Source organism: Alligator sinensis, unplaced genomic scaffold, assembly GCF_000455745.1.
Source record: "Alligator sinensis unplaced genomic scaffold, ASM45574v1 scaffold111_1, whole genome shotgun sequence".
In the NCBI taxonomy this organism is placed as follows: Eukaryota; Metazoa; Chordata; order Crocodylia; family Alligatoridae; genus Alligator; species Alligator sinensis.
The window spans coordinates 4,556,844-4,574,698 of record NW_005841875.1 but is presented as its reverse complement, the minus strand read 5'-3'; the positions used below and the strand labels follow the sequence as shown (position 1 = coordinate 4,574,698).

General features: G+C 42.5%; 1 protein-coding gene across 2 annotated transcripts in view; it reads left to right on the top strand.

Moving 5' to 3' along the window:
- Nucleotides 1-15,872: 15,872 nt before the first annotated feature.
- The window catches only part of FNIP1 (folliculin interacting protein 1), a 64,834-nt gene continuing 62,851 nt past the window's right edge, over nt 15,873-17,855 (top strand). For both annotated transcript variants that reach the window (XM_025196074.1, XM_025196071.1), the window contains exon 1: nt 15,873-15,898. In XM_025196074.1, coding sequence (XP_025051859.1) covers nt 15,888-15,898 — 11 coding nt within the window. In that variant the 5' untranslated portion in view covers nt 15,873-15,887. The remainder of the gene's footprint in view (nt 15,899-17,855) is intronic.

The following is a 17,855-nucleotide window of genomic DNA, read 5'->3' as shown; positions in this document are numbered from 1 at the left end:
CCCCCTCTCCCTGCTGGTACAACCCAGCCCAGCTCCACAGACCCCTGCCAGCCTGTGCCCTGCTTTGGGCCCCACCAGTGCTGGCTCTGGGACATGGGACCAATGTCTTGGGACCAAAGACATTGGAACATTGGTCCCAAGATGGTGACCAGGGGGTGGGGCCCCTGTCAAGGGGCGGGACTACCCATGTGGTCCTTGACAGCCTGCCAAAACTGAGTAAGCGGCCCTCCACCCAAAATAACTGCCCGCCCCTGCTCTAGCGACAAGGCAACAACTATAATATGCTTAACACTGGAAGATGGAGAAATATTTTTCCATCTTTCTTTTTCCAGCTTGTGCCTTTTTGCATTTGATGGCAGCTAGTTTACAGCCAGCTTTCCTACATAATCACATAGGGCTAAATGCAGGCAGTGTTACAAGCCCCATATATTCAGTAGTGAATAGTTCAGCTTCCCTAGGAAGAAGGATGTGTGCGACTCAACAGGTCACAGGGAGACTGCTAAAGGCATCTATATTATTAATTAATTTATTTTTTTGTGTACTGTAGTGTGTATACTCTAGTTGTGGACGAGGATCCAGAGCCAAAAAATAGTCACAGGCACTTACCTCCCATTGGCTGCCAAAAGAAGTTAGGTGTCCAAGTTCACTTCGTGCCTTCAGAAATCTCCCCAAAATCCACATGGTACGTGCCTTCTCCCTCTTCCCATTCCTTTGGACACGAGCTAAATTAACCAGTTTTGAAACATTAAAGTTGCCTTTTTGCTCCTTAGTAATACTGCCTGCGCCATGGCCGGGATCTTCCTTTGGCCAATGACTTCTTTTGAACTTTGCAATGCAAGATCCTGTAGCTCATAGTAAGGATCATGAGTTTGTTGCGATACATCCGCGTCTCAGCTTCCCTTCTTGTCTGCAACATCACTTCCTTGTCCTGGAACAGCACAAGTGTTCTGAAGATGGGATGTGGTTTCTGACCTTCTCCACATGGCCTCTAGAGCAATCTCTTTCAGTATTTTGCTTCCAGCAACTCATTAAATTCCTCTAAATTACATTAAAGTTCGTTGTAAAGAGGTTGTAGTGAAATTGATCAAGAATCTGGAGGTGAAAAGGGAAGCAGCATAAGGGATTTAGCCTGTATGGTCTGGACCAGGATTGCAAGGTGTTAAGCTCAGTACAAACATAGAGCAGAAAGGTGGTCCTTTGGATTTACCTCCTATTGGAAGTCTAATCTAGCAAATGCGTTATGGAACCATTTCAGTACTTGCTTGGGTGGCCTAGGTGTACTAATTGTTTTGCCAACTGAACAGAGTTGCTTCCTCTCATTGAACGTCAGCTTTTCATGCATTTCTCTGATTGCACTTGGCAAAGAGCTGGGATATTTTTTTCCCTAGTAAACTCTGTGAAGAAAGCATTAAATAAGTTTCTGGCTGCCTTTTACTCCATTGGCTTGCAGTAGCGGAAAATGAACTGTGCACTATGTCAGTGGAGAAAGCCATGGATGTGTGACCTGGGGAGAGGAGGCATTGGTATTTTCTCTATGGTAGAAGAAAAGGTGATGGAGGGGCTTTCAGATCTTTCTGGGGTGCTTTTGGGACAGCATCTCTATTTTCTTGCTCCACATCAAGTCTTGCAAAAGTGGGCCTGGGATCATGGAGTGTATTTTTTTTTTTTTTTCTTCAAGAGTGTACTTCTGAAGCTGTTCCCCCTATTTGAAATGATGAGGCAGGAGTGAGTTACAGTTTCCACTGTTCTCCTTGTGTCAGGTATCCAGAATATAGCTGGATTGGTCTAGAGGAAAAAGGAATCAGGACTTGAGAGTAGAGATGATATCTTTTATTAGACCAACAAGATTTTTGCAAAAGTTAAAGAATTTTTTTTGCAAAAATCTTGTTGGTCTAATAAAAGATATCATCTCTACTATGAGTCCTGATTGCATTGCTCTCCATGCTTTTCTTTAGGAGATTTGACACTTTGTGTGTGAAGTCAGTAGAGTACAAATGCACATTCACTGGAATGCATTGGATTTATTCAATATTTTCTGAAGAAACTGGGCCCCAGATGACTTGGAAGCAGCAATTTTATTGTGGTGTTTATAAAAACCCAACCCCCCTTGCTTTTTCCACATGTTTCACAAGTGGAAAATTAATGCAGGGGTAGCTTCATATTCACTGGGTACATTGTCTCCCATTACTACGTTGGTAACAGACCATTTGCAAGACCATGTGTTTGAGAGTAACATGAGAAAATTTCAGTCTCACTTGCACAATTTCAGGCTCACTGGGGTATTTGCTGGTTACAGTGGACTTGCCTGTTGGTACTTGGGAGCTGAATTTGCTTCTTAGACTTCTTTATAAATAAAGGTCAGAGTAGAAGGGCTGGGTGGGGGACAGTCTTCTAGAATTCTTGAGGTGGTGGGGGAAAAAGTGTGTCAGCTAAGTTCTGTCTTTTCCTTTAAAAAAAAAAAAAAAAAAAAAAGTGATTTTGATCATTGTTAAATTACTTGCTAATGCATCAGTTATTCTGCTACACACCGAGTTTTAACATCAGTCATTTAAGAAATATTCCTTTGGAAAAACTAATTTGTACAGCACAGATGTGAGATTCTACTCTGCTTAAAGGATTCAACCATAAAGATTCTATTCATTGGGGGCAGTCCCCTTTGCAGGATTAATCATTTTATTTCTAAAAATAAAGGTTGAAGTTTGTTCTGCTCTTCAGAAGTATGAGCAATTATTGTGTAGCCTTTGAATCTGATTAAAAAATTTTTATTTTTTTTTTTTAAATGATGCATTCTGCTGTTACTTTAATTGAGACTTAGTTGAGAGAATTCTGCCCACATGCAAAGGAGCAGCTACCTGGGACAGCTTTTTCTTCCCCAAAACTGATAGCCTGCAGAGAGAATGTTATTCAGAAAACAATGAGATCTCTTTCAGAGGCTTAAGAATAATTGCTATTGTAATGAAAAGAGAAATACACACTTGTTGGAACGTGTAAATTAAAGCAGGAAGTAGTATTCAAAGTACCATATACATATGCAGTGTATGTATCATTATGTAACATGTAAGCACAATGTTTTTCTTGCTTCAGGAAGTAAGTACTTCCTTCTCTGTCCTCAAGATCTCCATTAACATGTGTTATTCACTTTACAAGTGGTCTCTTTGCTATGGAATTAGGCTCCTTATACATGCACAGCATGGTGAATAGCTCTTAATTTTTAGACTCCTGTGCATGGTGTTTTAGACTCTGTCGACTGCTTAGAGAAAATTAAAAGCATAAAGACGTAATTTAGGGCATTGCTGCAAGTGGCTTGTGCATATATGCTGAAACTGTATTGATGAAACAGACTCCTTGTTTGACCCAGGTGAGCAGGATCTTTGTCCCAGTCTCTCTTTATAACAGAAGGATCTACTCTGCCCAGCTCAGCTGATTCCTTCAAATGAATTGGCACCATCAGTAATCAATCTCATGAACTGACAACATTAGAAGTAACAGTACAAAAGCCATCGCTGGTCTCTGATTCTGAGAAGTAATCCTCAGCAGAAGGAACCATGCAGAAGTGTGAAAATCATCTATTGTATACCAGTGCCTGCAGTGTGCTTCTTCAGGGGTGTTTCCACAGTGTCTTCAGTACCAGTTGTGGCTTGAAACCAGATATGAACATGTCAAAGAAACGGTCCTGTTCTGTCCATTTGATCCTGGCATTCTTTAGCTACTATTCTGCCCATCCTCCCTGAAAGGGGAATATCGGAAACTCTTTCAGACCATATATATTGTATTAGAATAATTATAATAGAATAATTATAATAATTATATTAAAATGTCTTTCTACCACTACTGCATGGTATCAGTGACATAAAAATATCTAAGGGTGGCAAAAACACATACTTTCCAAATTGTGTCTGAGTGGGCTGCATATTGGGCAAGGAACAGGAGCCAGATTTCAGTGCCCTGTCACTTGTTTTAGCTGATTAATGAAGAGACTGAGGAGGGCATAACAACTTCAGGCCAAATTCAGCCCTGGCTTAGGATCCTGGCTATGTGCCAACTTTAAACCAGAGCTAAATTTGGTTTATTTTCCCTTCATCTCCTATGCCAGTGGATTGTTTGCTGGAACACCCCTTAACACAGGGATTTAGAGGCGACTGCTGCTGCCATTATTGTGTGTGTGTGGGGGGGGGTGGGGTGGGGTGGGGTTTGTTTCTTGTTTTTTTTTCTTTTTTAGCTACAGCCATGCATCTCTTGTCTTTCTGGATTATTAAAAATTTTGTCCTGGTTACAGGACTATCAGAACCTTTCTTTGTGACTATTGCACAGTTCATTTTATAAATCTACATGTCAGTTTTTTGTTTGTGTGGGGGTTTTTTTTTGTTTTGATACAGCCCTTTCATAGCCGTTTCTGCTGTTAAAAATAAATGTTTTGGTGTCTGAACTTCGGGCTGCTCTGGCCTGCCCTGTTTGTGTGTGCATCACTTTACCATATTTTTAGATGGCAGATAGAGGGGACAGTAGATCTGCAAGAAAGTACATCTGAATGGTTAGCCAGTGAGTGAAGACCAAACAAGAGCTATTTTCTTGTAGTTTCTTTGTCATTTCTCAGATGACTTAATTAGTGAATGCTGCCTTTGCCATTTGGATGTACTGTTGAAAGGTGTACTAGCTTCTTTCCAGGATGGGTAGTGTGGTGCCTGATATCAATAACTGATAGACAAATGGTAGCAGTTTAGTTGTTAGTGAAGAACAGTAACAGATGAGAGACCATATGTGTGTGTGCGTGTACACATGGGGGTAGCGGGTTGCAAATACAGAGCAAGAGTGCTTGGTGTTCTTCTTGAGACAGTATCAGCTGATTGATGTTTAGTGAACATGTGAGTATGTCATGCAGTATGTGTGCCAGAGTTCTTCTCGTCTTAGATATAAAACAAAATAATACTATGTAAATCTACAAGGCAAAGTTTAAAAGAAATGTCTGTTAGGATGGTGAATTGGTTTACAATGCTGGCTGTTTCTATTTAAAGAAAGACTGCTCTATGACATATGACTAAAATAGACGGAAAAAGCTTTTTTTTCTTCATTAAACATTTCAGTTGCCGTGAGTTACTGGAAATTACGCTATTTTCTTAGTAGAGAAGGAAGTCCCACTGACAACTTGGATGATTTTGAAGAAGCTGAAAAGACTAGAATAAATGTAGTGGGTTTCAACTATGTACCATTTTGGACTCCAATTCATACCTCAAACATCACTAATACACAGTTTAATTTCCACAGCAAACGTGTGAGGAGACATGGATTTAGAAAAGGGGGAGAGATCAGTATATAGATCTTTGAGACCCTGGGTAACAATTACTTTAAAAGCACATGTTCTCTTTAAAAAATAAGCTTTGGTACAAGGAAAAATGGAGTTGCTTTTTTACTTTTGGGTCCTTATCCCCTGGTACCTCAACTGAAAAAGGAAGAAAAAAAAAAATTCTAGATATCTAAACACATACTGATTTAAAAATGAAAATGTCAGATACCTGTATATATTGAATTGTTTTCTGATTTTAATAAAGTACCTCTGTTCCATGAAGCTCATCTCTAAACAGCTACTGTGTGTGTGGTTTTTTTCCTAGAGAAGCTTTCACATTTTGAGATTAAAAGGTAAGATTCCTGGTTCTGGGCACTGGTCTAAAAGGCCATTCTCCCTCAGCAGCAAGGGCTGTGTATGGATGTAGAATGTTTTCCTGCCTACCTTTTAGCATTCACTTTTTGAAGGTTGCCATTTAAGTTTTGTTTCCCCTTAGTAGCTTGTAGGACAAATAAAGCAAATTGCTCTCATGAGATATTAGTCTACAACCAGATTAGTGAGAGGGCCAAACAAAGTAAAACTCAAACTGGAGTAGTGACAGAACAGGTACACGGCCAACAGAGAGAGAGGGATCAGGGAGTATATTTATTTGAAGGCAGAGCATTTCCACATAGTACAGAATCACCGGGTATTTGGGCGGAGGGTGGGGGAATGAAGATACTTATGAAAGGCCCAGTCCTGCAAAGTGCTGAGCCTGCTCAAATTTTATATAGACTAATGGGAGTTGAAGACTTTTGACACCTGGAAGGTGAGGGCCTGGGATCAACGAAGTACTACGGCAGGGGTGGGCAAAATGCGGCCCGGGACCCAGATGCGGCCCACCAGGCCATTTTATCCGGCCCGTGGGGCCCCTAAAAGATTTAGAAAATTAATGTTTATCTGTCCCTGGCTGCCTGTCATGCAGTCCTCGATGGCTTGCCAAAACTCAGTAAATGGCTCTCTGCCCAAAATAATTGCCCTCCCTTGTACTACAATGATAAGTGGAGAGACAAAAGTGAAAATGGAATGAGGAGAAAAAAAGACCAGGAAGTATAGGGGAGAGAGAGGCCCTTTTCTGGAGCTCCCTCTTTACTCCCCAGCAGCCAGCTTAGTGAAGTCCATGTTTGCGTGCATGCACATACACGGGCATGCATGTGCACTACTTGCTCTTTTAAATGGATCTGTGTGGGTACTGATTTCTACCTGTTTCCTGGATCAAACTCCTTAGGATTTTTTGGAATGACGGATACCAAATGGCTGGTATTTAAACTTCAGCATGTATGAATGACACGGGATGGGAAAGAAAAGAGCCCTAGTGTGATGTCTCAAGTCATGTTTTCCTCCTTTCTCTCTTTTTCCATTGCTCTTTTTCTTGTCCCTTCCTACCATGTATTAATTAACCTTTCTGCTTAGCCTGGCCCTATATAAGCAGCCAGGGACTGTTTCTTCTGCACCCGGACTTAGGCCTCTTCATTCTTTATCAGCAGTCACATACAGGCCCTGCCTTCCGCGTGTCGGTAGTAAAGCAGTTTTGGAAAGAACATGGCAGTTGCCAGGCTGTTGTGCATGGTGGGAGTGCAGTGATAACGTTCTGCAACCCATCTGCCCCCATCTTCCCCATACACACACTTGCTGTTTGTCTGCCGGGGGATGCAGACAAATGTAAGGGGAGCAATTGGAAAGAGAGAAGTCCATGTTAACAGGTTCTTTTTGCATTCACTTCTTGAATCCTTTCTGTTTTCTTTGTTCATGACATTCTCCCATGGGTTTTCCTCTGAGAAATTGCATTCCCTTTGTTAAAGGCATAAGTAGGCTGAAGCCAGGTTACTTTCCACACCATCCGTTTACCTCCTGCCTGGGAGACGTGTGGTCTCAATCCTCCCTCTTGTTCCATCTGGCTGCTGTGCTCCACTGTTCTGCTGGTGCCACCAGCAGGATCCTTACTGCGGATCATTTTAAGTGATCCATGCTGCGCCAAATAGAGACAGGAGATGGGAGCAGAGCAAGTGATTTTATGTTGCCAGCAACTCCAGCACACCAACCTGAAAACACCCTGGTAGTACTGACAGCTCCAGCTATCCAGTATTTGCGTCTTCTCTGTGGAGGTGGCAGAATAAATGGCTTCTTGTGGTGCTGTTATTAGTTCACAGCATGTTACCCACTGCACAAGGGCTTCCCCCATCCGCTAAGCACTTGTGGGAGCTGATTTAGTATAGGAGTGGGGTGAGGGGGGGAGGTGGAAGGCTATAGAAGAAATGATTATGTAGCTTTTCCTCTGGACAGAGAATGAAGCTGAATCTGCTGCTCCTCTTGGAACAGGAGGGAACACTAGGCTTTTTGTTTGAGGGTCTCTCTCTCATGGCTTTACATGAACAAGACCAAATATAAATGCTGGTGCTGCAGGCATTGTGCTCCAATTCAGTGGGGCTGCACCAGGAATGGTTTCGTGTGCTGTGACCAGGGAGTCCCAGCAGCAGACAGGCAGGAGTCGCTCTTTCCCCATCGGATGAGCTGCTGGCAGCCTGCGCTATACTCTGAGCAAGTTTGTTAGCATCAGTCACACCAGGGGAGGATTTTTATGGAATATTTTTAGTGCATCCCTGCCGAGTACCAGTCTATCCCAATGGCACAATGCTGTCTTTTTATTGAGCGCTTCTGTTGACTTGTGAAGGGAAACCTAATTTGGTCTGCAAGTGATGATAAAGATGCTGCCTGTTTGTGTGTACAGTTTGGGTGTATTTCGTTATTGATACGCAGGGAGGGGAAACATGAAAACCACTTCCTTCCGATCCTGAAATTTCCCAATGTCAAACTTCTGGACTATGACAAAGCAAATGCATTGAAGCGTTTGGGGCTACATTTCTAAAGAAATATAGATGCCCTGAAATGCCCCAGCTCTAGCTAAAACCTCTGAGGTGTTCAGTAGAATTTTCCAAAGGCCATAACCAATTTAAGCATCTAATTCCCATTGAAAATCCAAATGTACTTCCTATCTAGATGCAGGCACTGCTCTTTTGCAGCAACATTTGGTAAGAGCAACAACCTCTTGCCAGCAACATCTTCCCAGAAGCATTTTCCTTAACTATGTATAGTTGAAAATTGATTATCCAGAATAATTGGGGTCACTGTCATTCTAGGTTATCAGGCACCACACTATGAAATGCTGAAAACTATAATAACTGTACTGTACAGCAAATATTAAAACCAGCAACAAATAAGCATGGTTATGTATTTTTTTTTTTTTAATCTCAAAGCACTAGTAAATAAATAACTCACAGTTGTCTTGTTGCCAAGCAAAACCCAGCTGCAGGCTTTTTTTTTTTTTTTTTTTTTTTTTAATACAAAATATTCTGGTTAATTGAATTACTGGATAATTGACTCTACTGTATTCAAATGGCACTCCCTATACCAACAACAACCACTTAGAAGCAACATAACACCACCAGCATGTTGCTACAGACATCAGCTGAACCCTTGGAAATCTGGCCCTGGAATACCCAAGTCTGTTTCAGAAGGCACAGAAGCCCTTACGGATGTGTAGTGGCTTTACTCTCCTAAGCCACTGAGCTGCTTCTGAAAATGTTACTTGTACAAAGCTTGTACAGTTCTTGCAGCTGATGGGTATACAGCCTCAGACACTTTGAGAATCTGATTTTTTCAGATGTTGGGTGCTCAGATTCTTCTGCATATCAATCCTTCTTTAGGTTTCTTGACCCAAGCCCCCCAAATAATCTGAAACGTATTGAACATCTTGGTTATATCATATTTTTCAAAACTCTGCCTTATTGTGAATGTTGATTCCTCTTAAAACAATTAAAATAGTCTTATTATTGCATGCCTGTGTGGGGGTATAAGTTATAAACCCACCAGCCTAATACTACTACATTTTTTTGAAATGTACAACAGCCTATAATACTCCTCTTTTCTTCATGTTGCCATTCCGAGTTGGGTGAGTTCAATGAAATAAGAATATGAGAAAGATTTGAGACAATATGTCGAGTACCTGTTGAGTGGAGATTAATGTGATTCTTTAAAACATACTTTATAAAGTGTGTTTTGGCCAGTCATCTTCCTCAACGTGTGTTCGATGCTCAAGTCTATTTTTATGTACTATGTGACCATAATGATTTTGAAGGAAATATGGGAGCGGGGCACCAGGAGGTGGGCCTAGGCAGAACAGTGCAGTGTGTGCATGCACACACACCCCGCCCCACCCCTAACCCCATGGCTCCAGAGGTCCGGACCATTGAATGGGGTCCCTGGAGAAAACTGAAGCAAAAATCCCGGATTGGTAGAAACGTCCCACATAGCTGGCTCCTGATTCAGGAGCTACGCACATGTGGGTGGTGGAATGGGGTGGGAATCAAGATAATTGGGAGATTGTGGGGAAAACACTTGAAAACCTAGTGGGGCTTGGAGCTTGAATGGACCTCAGGTTGGGCATTCTGGTCCAGATCTAATGGAACACGTGCTGGGCTTAATTTTAAGGCCACAAATTATCCTATTAAAATGTAGGGCTACTAATGGGTTAACATCCACTGCCCCCCTCCCCTTGCTTACTTGTGGCTGCCTGCACTGTCTGTCCTGGGGCAGCAGGCAGGGAAGGGTTAACTGCTGATGCTGTCTGGGCAGGGTTCAGCCTCAGAAAGAGCAGTAGGTCAGCAGCCATGGTGGTGGGGGCCAGGCAGATAAGTTAACCCTTTGCTGCCTGCTCCCCCAGGACAGACAGAGAGTGTGGGCAGCCACAAGTAAGCATGGGGAAGGGAGCGTGGAACTGGGGCAGCTGCAGGGGGTAGGGGGAAGCCTGAAATGGGAGGCAGGGGGGATTCATATCTTTCAGTCCTCTAGGTCCCTGCTGGCCTGAACATGTGACTGCTCCTACTCAAGCTAGGGCTAATAGCGATGAAAATTTGGGTAGCTCTGAGTATAACACAGGTGGGAAAAATATGGCCCAGGCCAGGTCCGGCCTGCCAAGGGTTTTTGTCCAGCCCATGATGGGTCCCTCAGCCTGCCCAGCCCAGGGGCAGGGCAGCCTGGGCTGTGTCACGTGTGGGGGGGGCCCTGCTGCCCCAGGGTGCAAAGTGTGGCTGGGGTGGCACAATGGCCAGACTTGCTTCCAGCAGCCCTGGTGGTGGCAGTGGTGGCTCCTTCTGACTGTTGCTGCTGCTGCTGTGGCTGGACCCAGCCCCACTGCTTGGGCACCCTGGCCCATCCATCCAGCTCTCACTGCTGGGGGTGGTAGCCACATGGGCATGGTACATGGCTGAATGAATGGGATGGGGTTGCGGGTGGGTAGGCAAGGCTGGCGTCACAGGGCGGGATCATAGAGTGATGACAGCATGGGGCCAGAGCAGAGCTGCAATCTCCTGCCCGCACAGCCTTGCAATGGGCTCAGATTCTGCAGGCAGGGATATGTGAGAAGTGGATCATGGCTCTACCCTGGCCTCTGATCCCACACTGTCCGCTTATAAATTTATTAGGGGAGGTCAACGGGGAATAAGGAAAGCGCTGTTTACTAAGGCGCCCCAGGGAGTGACTAGGAATAACGGGTATAAACTAGTTGAGAGGGGATTTAAGTTAGATATTAGGAAGACATTTTTCACAGTAAGGGTGGCCAGGATCTGGAATGGGCTTCTAAGAGAGGTGCTGCTATCACCTAGCTTGGAGGTCTTCAAGAGGAGGCTAGATTGTCACCTGGCGGGGGTCGTCTGATCTCGGTCCACTTTCCTGCCAGGGGCAGGGGGTCAGACACGATGATCCATTGTGGTCCCTTCTGACTACAATCTATGAATCGCCACCCAGATGCAGCACCCTGCCTGCCTGAGACCCCATCCTATCCCCCTGGCTGCATGCCCTGTCTATGTGGATCCTGGCTGGTCTCCATGGAGACCCTGAGATCATGGTGCGGTGACAACGTGGGGCTGGGGTCCAGGGCAGAGCCACAATCTGCTCCCAGCATGCTCCTGCCCATAGACACAGTCTCTTTCTCAGAGCCATATGGGCTCAGCCCAGCCCCAGGCCTTGGCTCACCACCCGTACTGTCACTGCCCTGTGAGCCCAGCCCTGGCCCCACCCACTCATCCTACTTCCAGATGCTGCTTCCTGTGGCCCCATCTTAGCCACCAGGGAATTTTGGTGAGCTGTTTCGGGGGGGGGCGGGTTAGGGGTTAACCCAACGTACAACAGTTCATCAAAATTCCTGATGTGGCCTGTGGCCCAATTCATTGCTTACACCTAGTGTAACATGCAACAAGACTCCAAGTGTTGTCCTGTATTAAGCAGACTGGAGTGCTCTGTGTGCCAGATCAGAATTTGTGGTGTACTTTTTCATAGCTATGAGGCTAGCTTATTTGTGTCATATGGCATATTCATTAGCAAGCCTCAAATTAAGCTTTTTTTATCCTTTTTCCTTTTTTTTCTCCCCTGTGGCATGTTTAGGCATCTGCCCTTTAATTTTACCCATGTCCTTATAGTTACATAATAGAAAAGAGAAGTAGTTTTTCAGTGTCTGCCCTACATAGGCCTCCTGAAATAGTTTTGGGTCACCTTAGAGTTCTTAAATTGGAAAAGGAATGAACAGCATGACTCTTGCCCTGGAGAATTGAGCAGTCGGACCTGTTCACATTAGCCTTTGTGGCTATTGTTGTTATATTGCAACAGATTGACACTCTTGTTCCTTCCACAAATACAGTTAGGTGGGTGCCCATCAGATTTGAAAAGCCACAAAGGTAGAATGTGAGGGGAATAATCTGCCCTCTCAGACATGAAAAATCTACACTCCTTGAAGCCACTTAAATTGTCTAGGATTATGAACTGGACACTTAAATAGTCTTTGCCTACATGTTCTGTAAATCCAGGCTATAGAATACTTCAGCATTCTTTGAAGTTGAAGCCTCACAGTTGATGCTGCAGTATTAATGTTCTTCCTCGGCTAACATCATGATCACGATTTCCTTCAGCCTCCCTGTTATGGCAGCCTAGGCTTGACCAGCCTGACAGTGCTTCTGGTCTTAGCAATGGTGTTCGTAAGATAACTATGTAAACCTCAGGGTACTATATGTTGTTAGACAAATTTAGTTACGTGAGACTTGTTCATATCTTGGATTGACCATATCCCTGTTTGTCATAGCAAGCTGCTTGGTTTATCAGTGTAATAAGGCAGTTCATTATGTCAAGTCATCATGCATTCAGATTTATTCCTTATGCTTTTGACTTTGATTTTTTTTTTTAGTAGCTTGTTTTAACAATAGAAATAGATTGTTGTTTATAAGGATTATTAAGTATGTTTAACTTCACAATGATTTCCTGTCATGTCATAGAAATGGACATAAGATGTAAGGAAACTGAAATGTATCTTCTGCATTCTCTGGCTGGGCTGCCTCCTAAACCAGAAGAACAGCTGCATTTGTGCATGCAGGCTAATTACCCCATGGGTGGGCTAAGTATTGTTCAGCAATGCTAATTAGCCTGCCTGAAGTGCTATTCAGAAGAGGCCCTAGTGCCTGCAATTCAGAAAACAGCCTGCCCTAAGCTGTATGGAGCATGCTTGGTTGCTAGATCTGGGGATAAGATTAGCATGTAAATATTAGCCTTTGCTTCCCATCTTGTACAGTGGAGACAGTAGCACTATACCAGGCTGTAGGGGAGTTGGGATGACAGACAAACTTAAAACAGAGTGGTGTTCAAATACAGTGGTAGTGAGGGTGAGAGAGGTACCCAAGACAAGACAGTAGTGCTCAACACAGTAACACATTCATGTCTTCTGCGAGCTGTATCAGAGCGGGAGCTAAATGAAGTTCTACGTACCTCTCTGTCTCTCTCTTCACCCCCCTACCCCCTCCCTGCCCCTGCTCCTGCTCCTCCCAGTGTATTTTTATCTTATCTAAATCTGTCTGTTCCATCCTGACCCTTCAAATACCTGTTACTGGATGCAGCACTCTGCATGATTATTCTTTGTGATTAGGTGCAGTAAATCACAGGTGCTGAGTACTGTGGGCATTATGTTCGGTAGCACTAATTCACAGAACTGGCCCTGCAATGCTGAGTTCTTCCTGGACCATCTTCAGTTGTCATTGTACAAAATGAGAACCTGGTAGCTCTTAAAAAAATAAGGTAACCGATGATATGATGAAAACTGTTATAACTGATTTACTTTCAGTGGTATCAGAAGTAAATGATTATTGTACATTAACCAATGTACAGAATAAACATAAGTTTATCATTCTGGTTCATTCTTTATAGTTGTTTAGATAGTCAGCCCCTGTATTTTTACTGTGAAACTGAGACTTTTTAAGTGCAATCCAAGGAGAAATAAGACTCATAAAAATGAAATGTGCCTTCCCTTAGGCATGTGTAGCTCCAGTGACTTGTATACAGCTGCTCACAGGCTTAGGGTTTGATGTGTTTGCTGAATCAGGGCCTAAAAATCTTATTCATAAAGGATATTTTGCAGTTAGAAGGCATATGAAAAAATAAAGATGAAAATGTCTAAAAATATTATTATTGGGGAAAAATACTAAAAAGTCTGTGCTGTAGATAAATTCTATTCAGAATTTACCTAAGGAAATAAACTTTACGTAACAAATACCCTGTTGCAAAGCACAAATAAACTGAAGACTACGGATAGTTAGAAAAATATAGTTTTTCACTACTTAGATTATGTGGCTCGTTTATAAATAATTAAATTTCAATATATTGTTATCAAGGAGAAACAGTCTGAATTAGTTTCAATAATGTTTCTTGGTATGAAACCAGGACATACACTGCAAACATTAAAGTTTTTTAAAGTATCAGTATGTCTGAATTGAGTTGGACTGAATGCCAGAAGATGAGTTTCCTCCAGGTTTTCGCATTTGTAAGTACTCACACAGCTTGTAAATTGGTTTACCTTGTGTCAACTCATTTGATGTTTTTAAGAGCCTGTTGCTATGGTAGCTGCACCCCACTACAAAAATCCTGCATAAGATGCATTGTTGTAGCCAGGAATAAATCCTTAGCAAAGTTGTATGTGTGCTTTAAAAAATTAAGCAAATACATCATATTCTGACACGCCTTGGGCCTGGATAACCCAAGGAAGGGTTGCGTGCGCCTCTGAGTCAGCTTATCCATGTTACTTGTGAGTTTCAGTCTAAGGAACTAGTAAGAGTAAACCAGCTGATCTGGGGTGGGAATTGGAGAAACAGTGGGTTCACAGAGTTAGCCAGCAACTCAGACTGCTGGAACATTTGTTTCTTAGTAAAAGGTTGAAGCGATCAGTTTATGGGTAAAGAAGTATGAGTTTCGCTTTTGAGAACTAAGTGTCCCCTTGTGCTGTGCTAATACAGAAACTGGCAGAACAGGCATTGCTATTTCTTTGACGTTAGGGCTTGCATCCCTATTTGCTTCTGTCTCATTCGTCTCATGACTGAATGAATCAACACGCAATTAAGCAGTCACATGAGGGACAGGGCAAAATGCTACTCATACACTGATCATTGTGAATCTTTGGAGGATTGTTGCTTACGTCTGTCATCTTCCTTGTGTGAGGAAACTCTGAATGGCAACCAAATAGTTTGGGGGTTTTTTTCCTCAATGATAATGGATTACATAAAATGCAGCACAATCAGTGCCAAGAATGAGATGTGGAAGAGGCAGAACAGTGGATCGGGGGGGTGGGGGATGGATTTCTGAGCATTTTTAAATGCTTGTTTAAATTCAAGCACTGAATGGTTCAGGTATTTAAAAGATTTTAAGCTCGGTAGTATAGTGCTCACACAACCAAGGCCACTCGTGGTTTTAACTAAAAATGCAACTGGTGGGCAAAGAAAGGAAGATGAGGTCCACTAAATGGTATGAGGAGACTTTTTTATTGCCAATTTAAAGTTTATGTTTTTTAAGTAGCATCAAGTTACAGGGGCTTTGTAAGAATTGCCTTCCAAGTCTGACTGGCAAATACTTGTCTGGAGATTTACTGGGTTCTCAATTATCACCCAGTCACAAGTGCAGTCACCTTTAATCAATTATATGGTCATGGACTACAGCCAGAGAATGCTGAAATCCCTCCATGGCATGTTCCAGCCATATCACTTCCACAAGCAAGACAGTATTTTTCCCTTATAAGATTTGTGAAACAAGCACTGCAAGACTTTTTAAGAAACGTAAACAGGTTTCCACCTTGGCACTAGCAACCTCCTGCTGCATCCCAGGCCCCAGGACATGGGGTGGGGATTCTGGGGTTGGCATCTTGGTCATCTGTATCCTGTTAGTCAGTCTGCCTTTATCCACTTGATGCCAGTCTTTTCTCACATGGTTGTTGCAGTGTGAAGATCTCCACGAGGGGTCGTTTGTGAACCCACTGAACTGGCCAGCAGGCCAGACATGTTGGGGATGGAGACTGTTTGGGTTGGCAGACAGCGTTTAGTTACAGGAGTTTGTGGGAACATGCTCTGCCAGTTAACTAGCTACATACGGATCAGAGCAGTGAGACAGTTCTCTGGAATGTGCCAGGCAAGTTGGTGATAACCCAGAGTGGTTTTTTACTGTGCTGCTTATGAGTTGTAGTATCGATAGCTCCAGGCACTCAAAAATTATGGTATACAGGTACAGATTACATTTATCTTTTACTTGAATATTCCTTTTGAAATGTGAGACTTCAGAGGTCGTTTGGGGCTTTTGGAAATTACTCAGTTGTTGAACAGATTTTCCTGTAAGTGCTTTACTCGTATAAAATACTCAGTTTGTCTTCATATTGAGCCTTACGGTGTGCCAGATATTTAGCTGGTGTAAACCAGCTTAGCTCTGTGGAAATAATGGCAGCATTGTCAGAACTCACCTCTTTCTTTTTTTTTGCAAGTCCCCCAAGTTTTGGTGTTTTTTCTTAAAGCCCCCAGCTTCTGTACTTGTATTATGAGAATCTCTGAATTCGTTAATTTAAAAAGAAAAACTTTCTAGCCCTTATCATTGCAAAGAAAATGTTGAAAGCATGAACAAAACTCGGAAAATAGAAGGTGACTAGAGATGCCCCAAAATGCATTATTAGTTTTGGGGGTTTTTTAAAATCACGATACTTGGGCTAATCTCGCTTTGGAGTCTGATTCAATGGTTATGTTATACTTGGGTTTGACACCACTGTTATCAGTGGAGTTACTCTGACATTAGTTTAGAAGCTGGCCCACATACCTTCTAGAGATCTTGCATTCAATTTTTTCCCTATTGATGGTAAATTCAGTACTTTGACTTGTATGCCATTTTTGCATTTTTGAAGTTATTAGACCGAAATGAACTCCAGAGTTCAAAGTAGTAATTCACCGTTAAATCATAGAAGAGAAGGCCGAAGAACTCGTAAATATGAGCCAGCAAACTTGCTTTTGTGCAGCCAGAGCTCTACTGAGGTTGCTGTGTCCAGCACTGATAGAGCCAAACTTATTTTTTCATATTAATAATTCACAGTGTTGGGGAAGGAAATTTTGGACGCTGGTTTTAATGAGAAAAGTGTTTTGTATATTGTCTGCTAGAAAACCTGATGTATCAAACATATGGAGATGTTGCATTGCTGACTATTAAGTTGTCCGTCAGGATCTTCAGACAGATGGAAAACAGGGGCTTAAGGATGAAAGGAAATGTCCATAATTTCACAATTACACAGGAGAAAACCCCAACATTAAAAGGTCTCCTTTGCCAAATGAGAGAATGCTGTGTTCTTTTTAAATAAGACATTAAAAATTGATATGAGCCCTTTGTGTTCCCTACTCTTAAAATAACTATTTGCAAATCGTTCTTATGTGGATACATAAATCAGGATTTTCCCCCAAAAAACTTTCCATTAAATACACACAACACTGAACTATTTACACTTTATTTTTAATAGCTACAGGGAAAGATTATTCAGCTCCCTGAATACCCGGGAGTGCACAATAAAATAACTGTTTGGCAGGGGGAAAATGCCCTGTTGTCTTGCAGTACCAGTTGGTATTATGTAGGTTTGTTTGGTGTCTCATGTCTTATTTATAGTAGATTGCAATTGGAAACTGGATGCAAAACAAACACCGATGTTCCAGTGTAGCTTAACTATGCATCAGATTCTTTCTTTGATAGTTATTTTTACTTTAGACATCTTTACTTTTTTAATTTATCATGTAGTGATTAAAGGGACGTAGCCATTCTGCTCAATCTCAAACTTTAACCATCTTAAAAAGGCAGGTAAATCCAATATAGCATTCCCCAAAGATACTTTGGGATAGATTCTCATTTCTGCTTAAACCTCTTCATGCTAGTACTAAAAATAATTTGAGTCTCCTTGATTTTAGTGCGAGGTTTGATGGTGTTTGACTGTCATTATGCTTTAAAAGTATTTTTCATTAGTACCTCCCATAATCTGATTTCCTTTAAGGAAGATCTGTTTGGTACGCCTGTGCAAAGCAGCTAGTATTCGCTTCAGATTCGGCCGATTCGGGGGACAGTGATTCGAATCACTGTCCCAATTTCAATTTGGCCAGGCCTGGCCCACCCCCCACCCCTCTCCCAGCCTGGCAATGGCTGCCCTAGCTCCTGACACATT